Source organism: Vigna umbellata, chromosome 8 (assembly GCF_029865625.1).
Source record: "Vigna umbellata cultivar VRB3 chromosome 8, Vumbellata_1.0, whole genome shotgun sequence".
Lineage (NCBI taxonomy): Eukaryota > Viridiplantae > Streptophyta > Magnoliopsida > Fabales > Fabaceae > Vigna > Vigna umbellata.
Window position 1 is genome coordinate 44,344,850 of NC_142172.1, and position 11,405 is coordinate 44,356,254.

General features: G+C 31.7%; 2 protein-coding genes across 2 annotated transcripts; one reads left to right on the top strand and one right to left on the bottom strand.

The window, feature by feature from the left end:
- The first annotated feature begins 1,168 nt into the window (after nucleotides 1-1,168).
- Nucleotides 1,169-4,414, top strand: LOC124847989 (peroxisomal adenine nucleotide carrier 1-like). The gene is made up of 5 exons (XM_047325589.2): nucleotides 1,169-1,575; nucleotides 2,409-2,640; nucleotides 3,055-3,201; nucleotides 3,312-3,472; nucleotides 3,903-4,414. Exons 1-5 carry the CDS (start codon nucleotides 1,433-1,435, stop codon nucleotides 4,180-4,182), a joined length of 963 nt encoding a protein of 320 aa, XP_047181545.1. The 5' UTR covers nucleotides 1,169-1,432; the 3' UTR covers nucleotides 4,183-4,414.
- Nucleotides 4,415-4,455: 41 nt separating this feature from the next.
- Nucleotides 4,456-6,324, bottom strand: LOC124847990 (putative GPI-anchored protein At3g06035). The gene is made up of 2 exons (XM_047325592.2): nucleotides 5,871-6,324; nucleotides 4,456-5,208 (listed from the first exon to the last, which is right to left on the bottom strand). Exons 1-2 carry the CDS (start codon nucleotides 5,959-5,961, stop codon nucleotides 4,700-4,702), a joined length of 600 nt encoding a protein of 199 aa, XP_047181548.1. The 5' UTR covers nucleotides 5,962-6,324; the 3' UTR covers nucleotides 4,456-4,699.
- Nucleotides 6,325-11,405: the final 5,081 nt, after the last annotated feature.

The following is an 11,405-nucleotide window of genomic DNA, read 5'->3' on the forward strand; positions in this document are numbered from 1 at the left end:
TATTCAAGACCATTTGGTTTATTCATTAAATTATAAGTTAAGTAGGTGAAGTGGACGTTTGAGTGTTGGGTTGTAATTGGGCCAACACTAACACTAGTGTATTGGGCCAACATCAATTTAAGGTTCACGAAATATTTATGTTATTAGGCCAATATCAACTTAAGGTCCACAAAATACCTATAAATACAGGGATAAACTACATAGATAAGGTTAGCTTAATTGAGTTTTGATACTTAATTTTGAACTAAGTTCATTGAGTAAATTCTATCTTGAGTTTTAGAGTTTCTTTAACATGTATCCACCGCTCCGCTTGAATTCGAAGAAGTCTATGGAAGAAAGAAACTAAGGGATCCTACTCATTTAAATACATAAACAACTTTGATATATGCAAAACAATGTTTAAATTCCAAATCTTTTTTGTAAAATGAACAAAAGTTCATAACACACAAAAAAAATAATAAATCAAATAAATTTTAAATAGATGTTAGTAACCCTACTTATTACTTTTCCTTCAAAACTTGAAAGATGCCTCTTTTTCTAATGGTGAATAATAAGTCACCTACTAAATAATAATTAATTATATTTTTTCTTATTTCTTAAAATTGAAATTCATCTTTAAGAATTTTAATACAATTGAGTATATTTATTTATTTTAAAAATTTAATGATTAAAATTGTATAAAAAAATTGAAATATAAACTAATTTTAATTTTTCGTTAAATTTTAAAACTAAAAATATATTTAAAATTAAAGTTTAAAACTAAAAATATATTTAAACGTTAAAAAAAATCAAATGTATATTTTTAAATAAATAAATGTTACAAGAATGGTTGAATATAAATTTCAATTCGGTGTTAATTTCTTTTCTCTTTCAATACTATTAAGTTTGATTTGTTAACTAAAAATGTTTTATAAATACTTTTACCTAATTTATTTTGAAAAAAGCAAGCATAACTTGAGTTAATGTTTAAACAGAATCATACACTTCATGTTTTCTAGAAACTCTATTTAATTCCTTAAAAAATTAGTTTAAGTTTATAACTTATTTTTGTGCATACGATAATTTAATTCAAGTGAATATCAAACGACATAATGAAATATCACGTGAATGGGTGGGAGAGGAACCTATTTTTATCCAATAATTAATTAGCCTGTCTTTTCCTCATTAACGGTTTCCTAACTCTAGTTTGAAGGTTGAGAGCACAACTTTCGCATTATATTCAGCCCAATCCTTACCAAGTTACTGTCCTTCAACTACCCTTCCTTATTCACTTCATGGGTGTCCTGGGAGCTCCTAAAGACAGCACCTTTTGTTTTGTATCCTTCAAATCCCAACACCCTTTGGTCCAACAAGTCTAAGTTTTGTGTCTTGTTACTCAATTGACCTTGTGTTTGATCATTTCTTTGTTTTTTTGGGATTGTTGAGAAAGAAGATGCAGCTTGATCTGGAATCACTGTCAGAAGCTACTTCTGGTGCCATTGGGTCACTTGTTAGTACCACCGTCTTGTACCCTCTTGATACTTGCAAGACAAAATATCAAGCTGAAGTTCAAGCTCAGCATCAGCGAAAATACAAGTTCCATTCTTCACCCTTTTAACATTTTCTGGGTCCGACTTAATTATGTTCTGACATATACGTGCTTGTCTTAGTTCATGGGTTGGGCTGTCGGGTGCAAGTGATAGTTTAGTAGCGTAATTTTGATATTTTTGGCCAATTTCCATATAAGCAGCTTATTAGTATTTATTATTGTAGTACTTGACATTATTTGTAAGTGCGTTTTTTGTCTGGATCACGAGCCAAATTAAACAAATTAGGTTTAAGTGTGTGTCTGGATTATAGAGCCCTTTTATCTGGTAAAAATGAAGCAGAAAAAGCTGGAAATTGGGTATGCCATGTAAATCTGGCCACTAAACTAATTGGTTCAAGAAAAATAATGCACAAACTCCTTACCAATAAATAGGTAGAGGGGTTGAAAAGAGTTAGTGCACTGAGCTGGTATTTCCTGAGAAATTGGTTCACACTATTGTATCACATTAGCTTTTTAACACGATACTAGTATAAACTGGTTTGGATTATTCCCCTGAGAAAGTAATGACATTGATCAAGAAAAATAATGCACAAACTCCTTCGATGTTCAAGAAATCCAAGCCCCAATACCAGCTCAATGCGCTAACTCTTTTCAATCCCTGTACCTATTTATCGGTAAGTTCAGGAAATTGGACACTACTTCCACTAGAAAATCTGGTTCAATATTGAGAGCCAGTGATGATAATAATAACTTTCCAATTGCCAAAATTGCAGGTGCTCGTTTGCTTTTATCTTGATGTTTTCTATCCTGGCAAATAATCTAGGAAGCAAGAATTTTAGAGTGAGTTGTGCTTATTTGATTTTGTTTCTGTCTTGTGTAGGAGAATTTCTGATGTTTTATGGGAAGCAATTGCTACCCGTCAGGTGCTATCACTGTACCAAGGCCTTGGGACAAAAAACGTTCAGTCCTTCATTTCGTCTTTCATTTATTTCTATGGATACAGTTACTTTAGGAAGCTGTATTTGAAAAAAAGTGGAAACAAGTACATTGGAACAGCAGCAAATTTGATTGTTGCCACCGCTGCTGGGGTCTTTACGATAGTAATAACACAAGTAAGCATAATTGTAATTATGTTTTGAAGAAAAATTGCTGTTAGTTACTTAGATGTGTTGTGCTTTTCTGTAGTATGCCAACTGAGGGAGCTTTTCTTAACTTAGAAGTAAATTGAATTTTATTTAGGGCAATTATTCTGTTGACATGACAACTATAACTAAGGTCAATATTAGGCAATTGTGGTATGTGATCAATAAAGAGTCACCTAAGCTTATGTTGGGGATTTGGGTAGGTTTTTTTGTTGATGTCATAGCAAGAACATTATCCAGCGAAAAAAAAGAAAGGAATATCACCAACTAATGTAGTGTTCTCTCAAGAAAATCATGATTCCTAATTAATTTAATGTTGTCCGACTCAACCTTTCCTTATTATTAGGCACTCAATCTGCACTAGTTTGTTCTTGTATATTATAGCCCTTAGATACAGCATCCTCGCGGATGCAGACAAGTGAATTTGGAAAATCCAAGGGATTCTGGAAGACCCTTTCAGAGGGTACATGGAGTGAAGCATATGACGGACTTGCCATTTCCATTCTTTTAACAACAAATCCATCCATTCAGGTATCTATTTTAGGATGCTTTTATACAAATGAGACAGAGATGAACTGTTTTTCCAGATTAGGTTTCAGTTCAGGTTACCTAACTCAGATAACGATTGTTCTCCTCGACAGTATACTGCATACGATCAGCTGAAACAGAGAATATTAAAGGGCAACATAAGCAATAGAACAGGTACAAAGTCATCCCCAGAAGCACTGTCTGCATTTTCTGCTTTCGTGCTTGGTGCAGTTTCAAAATGTGCAGCTACGTGCTTGACATACCCAGCTATCAGGTGGATGATCAATTTCAATTAGTCTCACCCAAAGTTTATGTTACGTCTGTTATTGATTCTTGTGAATATTATGCAAAAGAAGAAAAAAATCAATTTTATTTTATGCTGATCTACGGTCTCTTGATTGAGATGTATCTCCATGAGTTAGTTAGCTAGTTACATTGTTCAGTTAACTTAGTTGGTTAAAGAAATAAGGCATGTTACCAATAAATAGGAAGAGGGGTTGGAAAGAGTTACTCCACTGTGAGTTGGTATTGGGGCTTGGATCTCTTGAATATCGAAGAAGTTTGTGCATTACTTTTCCTGATCAATGTCATTACTTTCTCAGGGGTGTACTCTAAATAAAAAAAGCTAATGTGATACAATGGTGTTTTCTCTGTTTATGCTAAGCTGGGGACTCTCTGATTAAAGATTTTTTAATTGTCGATAGGTGTAAGGTCATGATTCAGGCTGCTGAATCTGATGATGATAAGCATACAGAAGCTGAGAGGAAGGCACAGAGGACAATCTCTGGAGCTCTCTATACTATTTGGAAAAGAGAAGGCGTATTGGGATTTTTCAAAGGATTGCAGGCACAGATATTGAAAACTGTTCTTAGCTCTGCATTACTTCTGATGGTAAAGGAGAAGATCGCAAAGTCCACATGGATTCTAATGCTCATGATTGGAAGATACATGTCTGTGAATTCCCCCAAAATGAAGGCAATTTGAATGTCATGAGTAATTCTTAAAACAACTTTTCATCCAAGAATATGCTAAAATTTGCTTTGTTTTCCATGGAGTAAAATAATGAGAGTGTAGCTGGCAGTTTAGACTGCCTTTCTGAAGGAGTGCCAACAATGACATTTTAGACCAATGGAGTCTGACCATCTGTTATGCTTTTTCTCTCATTAGACCTTAGCCTCAAAGTAGACTTGTTTATATATTACCTGTTTTCTGTTAACCCCATCCATATTAGCTTGTATCATTTGGCAGATGCCAAGCTCTAAAAAATTATATTATTGATAATAATGACAACAATAAGATAACAATCCTTTGGGAACAATGCCTTCTTTCTCCTATTTGCCTTGCATTCTATAGAATTACAATACCAAAACAACACTTACACAAGGGCATCTCCATTTCCATCTAGAAAAAACAGTTGTCTTCAATAAGCTCACCCTGACAAACATTTTTTTGGTAACAAAATTGCAACCTTAAAGCATTGTCAACGGCCATCCTCTTTGTTTCATAACAGGAAGATGTAACCAACTAAGAAGAGCATTGAGCAATAAAGCAATCCAGATCCGGAAATCAAATTGGCACCATCAGAAGTATAGGGAGAAAAGGTTCCCGCAGGAGTATTTGTTGTCAAGACAACAACAATCCAGTTATCTTCTGAACCAATACCAATTCCTGTATATTTTGTGTCATTGAGACTATCTGAGTAGAGAGATTTCGTGAAATTAGTTAGGACAAGACTTGGAACCAGACCAGGAACACAAACAGGCATTATATTTCCATCCCTTGTGTTGGAAATGGCCAAGTGACACTTTGTTAGGAGGTCTGGATAGTTTGAAAACTGAGGCTCAGTGCCAGGTACGGTGTTAGAACCTGTGGTATTCGTGCAGGGTTGTTTCTTGAATTGGTCAGCTATTTTATTAGCAAGGCAATCTGCATTGTCATTCCTTGTTAGAGCTTTCAAGTTTATTGATGCTCGATACTTGATGATACCCTGATAAAGATTGTCTTCCTCATCTGCAGAAGAATGTTAAGATAAGTGCAGGTTCAACATAATAACTTCAATAGTATGTATGCACATGTCCGTGAATGTGCAAGTAAGCCAGAAAATGTTGACATACGAGATTTGACAATCATCTATCCGCAAGTTTTATATTAAGAATATAATTTTTTTACTAATTTTTTAAAATGTGTTAAGTAAAAAACAAATTACATGTGATATTTTGTTTCAATCTAGCAAACTTACAACCAAAACAGGTGACAGAAGATAAAAAGATAAAATATAGGGTAAACTTTGGCCTCTAGATATTTAAAAGTGGATGATTTTAGCCGTTTAAATTTTTACCCCAGGTGAATTTTGTGCTGTGGTTTAGTATAGTTGAGAAATGGGATTCGAAAATCATATAAAATACTAGAATCAAAATCGTATTGTAAATGGAAATTGAGAGACTTTAAGCACATTTTATCCTAAAATATTCTTCAACACCTAACACAAATTATAAAATGATTAAGAGTTTAATATCTACGAACAAACGATTTATAGCCTCCCATCAGATTCAATAATTCCAGATCAATCTTTCTCCTAATCAGATCTAGCTTGCATATTGAGAAATCACAAAGAAAACTTTTCTTTCAACAAAGAACATTAGCAGATTGCAGAGAGAGCAAGTAGTACTCACCATCGTCACATTTTACTGGATGGTTCATCAAGAGAATCACAAGGGAAGAAAGGAGAAGCCAGAAACACAGATAGAACTTGGGCAGCACCATCCTTCTCTGTTTAGTGTTTGATGTAGACGAAGACTCTCACATGGCAAAAGAAGTTGCCACTTTGGGATCCTATATGAGGGGTTCAATTCAAACACAAGTTTCCTTGTGCAGGGTGCTTTTCTGTTTCTTCAAGCATACGTTAGAAGCTATAGACATCACACTGACACCGACGAAGACATCACAACGGTAAGGAAAATGGTTGCTGGTATTTCAGTATCAGATTCAAATGGGTTTGTCATTTTTTCCCATGCATGAACAGACGATGGTATTTCCTTTACTCGAAAGACATTATCTTATGCAACATAATCGCAGTAATTTTACATTTTTGTTGATGTGTTGTTATGTGGGATTAGTAGGACTCATACCACTGGCGATTACATCTCCCATTAAGGAAGTATCTTGTACCTAAAAGTGTCTGCCTTACACCAATTTGGTGCACCGTATAAATTGGAATATTAGATGTCTTCCTACAATATTTTTGATGACACATTGAAGGCTATAACAACCGACATGTGATCAGTCATTATCATCTTCTATTTTTCGTATAAATTACTGAGACCAATAGTTATTAATAGTAGCTTCACACCCATATGAATAAGTTGATTTCTAATTATAATAATAATAATAATAATTATTATTATTATTATTATTATTAAAGATATATAAAAGAACCACAGTTATGAGAGTCTGCTAAATTTTCTTTCTTCACCATGGGAAGAGCTTTGGTAACAGAAATAACACTCAACCAGAAGCAGCAAATCAGAAATTGTTGCTGGCTGGACTCAACCAGAAAAGATAACATAACGAGGAGTCAACAACTTCAAATTCGTAAAGTAAATCCATGAATAGTTACCTCTTGTGTTTCATATCTGGTGCAAAATTCTGACAAGTTCAGATTGATAACAACATCCAGTGGGAATGCACCTTCTACACAGACAACTTGTTCTAACAGTATCTTTTGTCAGAAACAAATTTAAAAAATGTTGAATGATTATTGTCTATCAAATCCTTCTGATCCACGTTTACTTCATTATTCAACTTCTGAAATTTGGCACAAACCATCTTCCATCATTTAATGTTTTCCAAATGTACAAATGAACCATCATAAGAATACAAAATGTCTCAGATTTCAATGTGCTTTTCTTTTCTTTCTTTTTCTGTTTCACCAAAAATAGAACATTACTAAATCAGGTGATCAAATTGAAACCAAAATCTCTTCACTATTTCTTGAAACACTCGTGATTCTTCCTCTAAACAGCTGTCTAAGTTCATGTTTGGGTGAGTTTGCAAAACTGGTATCAAAAAATTGATTTTGATTTGATGAGATTTATATTAGAATGTTTTTATTATGAAAGCAAGTTAACTTTTTTTTATCCATTGCAAGAGCTACAAAAAGTTGTTTTAACTAAAATTCAATTCTGAGCACAATAAACCAATTTTCATCATTAGTTTATAAAAAGATAATGTTTCTATCTTATATTATACATACTTGTATGTGAATCAAGTTGAAATATTAATCCTTCATAACCTGTGACATATTGTTTCAACGTCGATCTACTCCAAATCTTCATCAACAACTCATCCTAGTTTGTAAGCTACTGCGATAGGAGCTTCTCAGCCTGAATAATTTTAAAAATGAATAAATATTAATAAAACCTACTATTATCGATAACTCATCTTAATTATTAAATGTTATAATAACAGATCTAATGGTTAGTATAGATTAGTTGCTTCGTCGTTGATCTTCTTTTTCTTTCTCTTCTGCATATTCTTCGTTGTTCTTCTGCATTTTTTTATTTTGGAGTTGTGTTCCATTGTGTTGTGTGTTTATACTCGGGGAAAGCTTTCTGGATTTAAGGTTGTGGTTTAGAGTTACATTGTTGTTGTGTTTACGTTTTAAGTTCCCTGGCAAGTTTGGTTTTTTGTTATGGTTATGGATTTTTGTTAAATCGTGGGAATTTTCAAAAGAAGCTCAATAATGAGAGGTTTTTAAATTGGTACTGTTGAGTTACATTCTTTTTGAGCAATTTCTGCTTAGCATGGAGGTAAAGAAATTGTGTATGAGTTTGTGGTTTATTTCATTTTTGGGTCTGTGCTAATGCTTTTTTTCTTTAAATTGTCAGTGACTTTTGAATCCTACGGGTAAGCCATGTTCAGTACACTGTATTGCAGTTGTTCCTGATATTCACTGGGCTCTACTTTGTGCTTTGGGCCAAAGGGAAAGAAGGTTGCTTTCAGAATGAATATGATGCAGAGAAGCCTCTTTTAAGCTAACCTTCTTTTCATATGTAAAGAGAGTAGTATGTAGGATGATGTACTTATTTTATTCATGGAAACAGAGTAAATGAAATACAAGTTTATTCACAAATCTTACTTCTAAGTTCTAATCAAATACGCCATGCAATTAGATTAGCGATGTCATCTTATAATGTAATCCTGACGCCGATCCCAGCTCCTCTGACGAAGATGTTATCGCCGGAATCCGTAACAATTTCGCTGAGATTGGTGGCAAGTTCAAGATCGGGATCTCCAAAATTTATGGCAACAAGACGGTATCCGAATCACCAAGATTGCTTCGAGCTTCCTTCAGCTTGGATCCCGAGAGGAATACGACGTTGTCCTTTTCCTGACGATGCTGATTATAATGGTATATCGACTTTTTCACTCTTGGTTATGCAAATCCGGTTTACCGTTCCAATCGAAATTTCTTGAGGATTTATTTTTACTTCTAAACATATATATAATAGTTGTCGCTATTCTCGGAATTTGCCCAAATGGGCTTCTTAAGATGTTCATGTGTGTATGTTAGATGATATATTTGATCGCTGCTGATGTTTCAGTACCTCTGGAATTTTGTTGCTTAGGTTTTGACTTGTCGCTGACCACACTACCTTAAGAGCAAGACTCTAGAGTATATTACAGATTCAAAACTTAAATGGGTGCTTTTGCATTTGACTTTTTAGTGATGAATATTCTCCTCCACTCGAAAACAGTGTGTCAAAATAGTTTGAAATACGTGAGGGATTACCATGAGTTAGAGCCGGATTAATTTAGAAAAAAATATAAAATATTTTATGCGAGTCAATTTTGATCCGATTTACTAAGAACTCGACTTGAACCCGTGGTAAGTCGAGTTGGCTTACCAACCCACTTAATTTTTTTAATTAAATTAATTATTCAAATCTTATTTTTTTTATTGAAATCAAATTAATTATTCAAAACACACAACATTTACTTAGCAATAGATTTGTGGATTATAAATTGGATAATATTATAGATGGAGATAAAGAAGAAAATGTTTTGAGAGAGCGTAATATTGTGGATTTATCCATTCAGGATTCCAATTTAATAAATGAATAATATTATAGATTGGATAATTCAATAATATATAATTTGTTTTATCTTGTTTTTAGACCTATTTACAAACATGACAGTTTTATCTTGTGTTATATATTTTTGTTAACGGCTATATGTAGTTTCTTGGTTAAACGATTGTGTATGTCTCGTTAAACTAAATTGGCAAAAATTTATGCTTAATAGCTTGAAATATATATAACAATATAATTCTTTTGTTTGATTTTCTTTTATATCAATTGGTCCAATTATTATTGTTTCAATTTGATCGATCAAAGTAACATCTTATAAGAATATCAAAAGAAGAGGGTGAAAAAAAAAGTTAATTAACTGAGCCAATGAGTCAACCCATGTGGGTCGGGTTGGGTTCAAATTTTTTCGGCTTACTAATAAATGAGTCGGGTTGGGTCAGGCCGATTACCCGTTTTGACAACTCTACTTCGAAACACAATTATCTAACTAAGTCTTTTTTAATAAAGGTATCATAACACATTTTTACATTCACTTCACACAGACTATAAAAATAAAATGGTCATAAAAGTGTAAATTTTTGTATTGTTTCAAGAAAGAATAGAGTAGAAAATGAATAAAAATAATATTAAATGAATGGAAAAAATTTAGGTGTGTCAAATAATCATTCCTCTGTTCCTTTTGGAATATTTATTTGTCTTACCTTATAAACTTTCCTTTCATGTTTTCTGATTACAAATTATGCTGTTGCTTGGCTGAGAAAAGATCGAGGAAGTAGTTAATTTAGAGAAACAATAGGAAAAAATTGAGTATGACATGTATGTTTTGTAAAATTATTATTACATTTTATTTATAACTATATTTATTTTAATTACTTGAATATATGAATCTATGTTTTATATGAACCGTCTCTTGTAAAATAAATTATACTCGCAATTTATTTATGTACGTTTATTAATTAATCTAAAATGTATTGTAAAATCTAAACAAACAATGTAATTTTATTATTTAATGATATACTTTTATTTGTATTTTGACATGTAAAATATCCGTTTCACCATAATTAAAATTTTATAACAATGTTAAAATAAATTTTAACATGAATTTTACTCCTAAAGCTATTGTTTTTCAAAATGTTTGACAACATCTTACTTTTACTAAAAAATATATTTTATCTTTACAAAAATTAAAATTTCATCCTTAATTTACCAAAGAATTGCATTAAAATAAAATAAAATTAAGCATAAAAAACATCTAAACATAGCTTAAAATAATTAAACATGATATTTTAAGTCATAGTTAAATAAAAAATAACATGCTTTAAAAAATACATAATTGAAAATTAAAAAAAGATGAGATGAAATTACCGCCAACCCAATAATAATAATAATAATTTAATATTTTTCTGTATTGTCTAATTTTTGTATTTTAGATCGTCTACATTTTATATTTTTAAATATATATATTAACTTTCTAAATTTTATGTTAAAATTTATAACCTACATTAATTAAACATAATATTTTAAGTTTTATTTTAAATTCTATTTAGCAACATATAACATAAAAAAAAAAATATAAACCAGTTATCTTAAAATTTTAGATTTGAAGTGGTGTAAATATTTTATCGCAAAATTATAGTATTATGATAATTTTGTGGTTATTATTTATGTACAGTATGTGTTTGAATAAATACATGTAAAGAACCTTCTATGCTTGAAGGACATAATGTTACCTTTTAAAAAAGTATGTACGCAGACATATTATGATATAATTAAAGTTTATTTTGAGTTACTGAGTATCTAACAAACCCTTACTCAGCTACAAAATAATGTTAGTAACTTTTGGAGTTATAGCATGTATGCACCTGGATATCCACTTTAACAATTAACACCAAATAATACTAATAATTTTATATCACACTATTTCTTTTATAAAAAAATCTGGTAAACTTTTTTACATCCCTTATCTTACATGGTCAAATAGTTTATTTAAGTAAATTATAACCCATGAATCGAATCTTCTAACCACAGAGTGAAACTGGATGTCCAACTGTCGCATTGCTTATTTGTAATATTTTGATAAAAATTATTGATTAATAGCATATTCCCGTAAATGGAAAG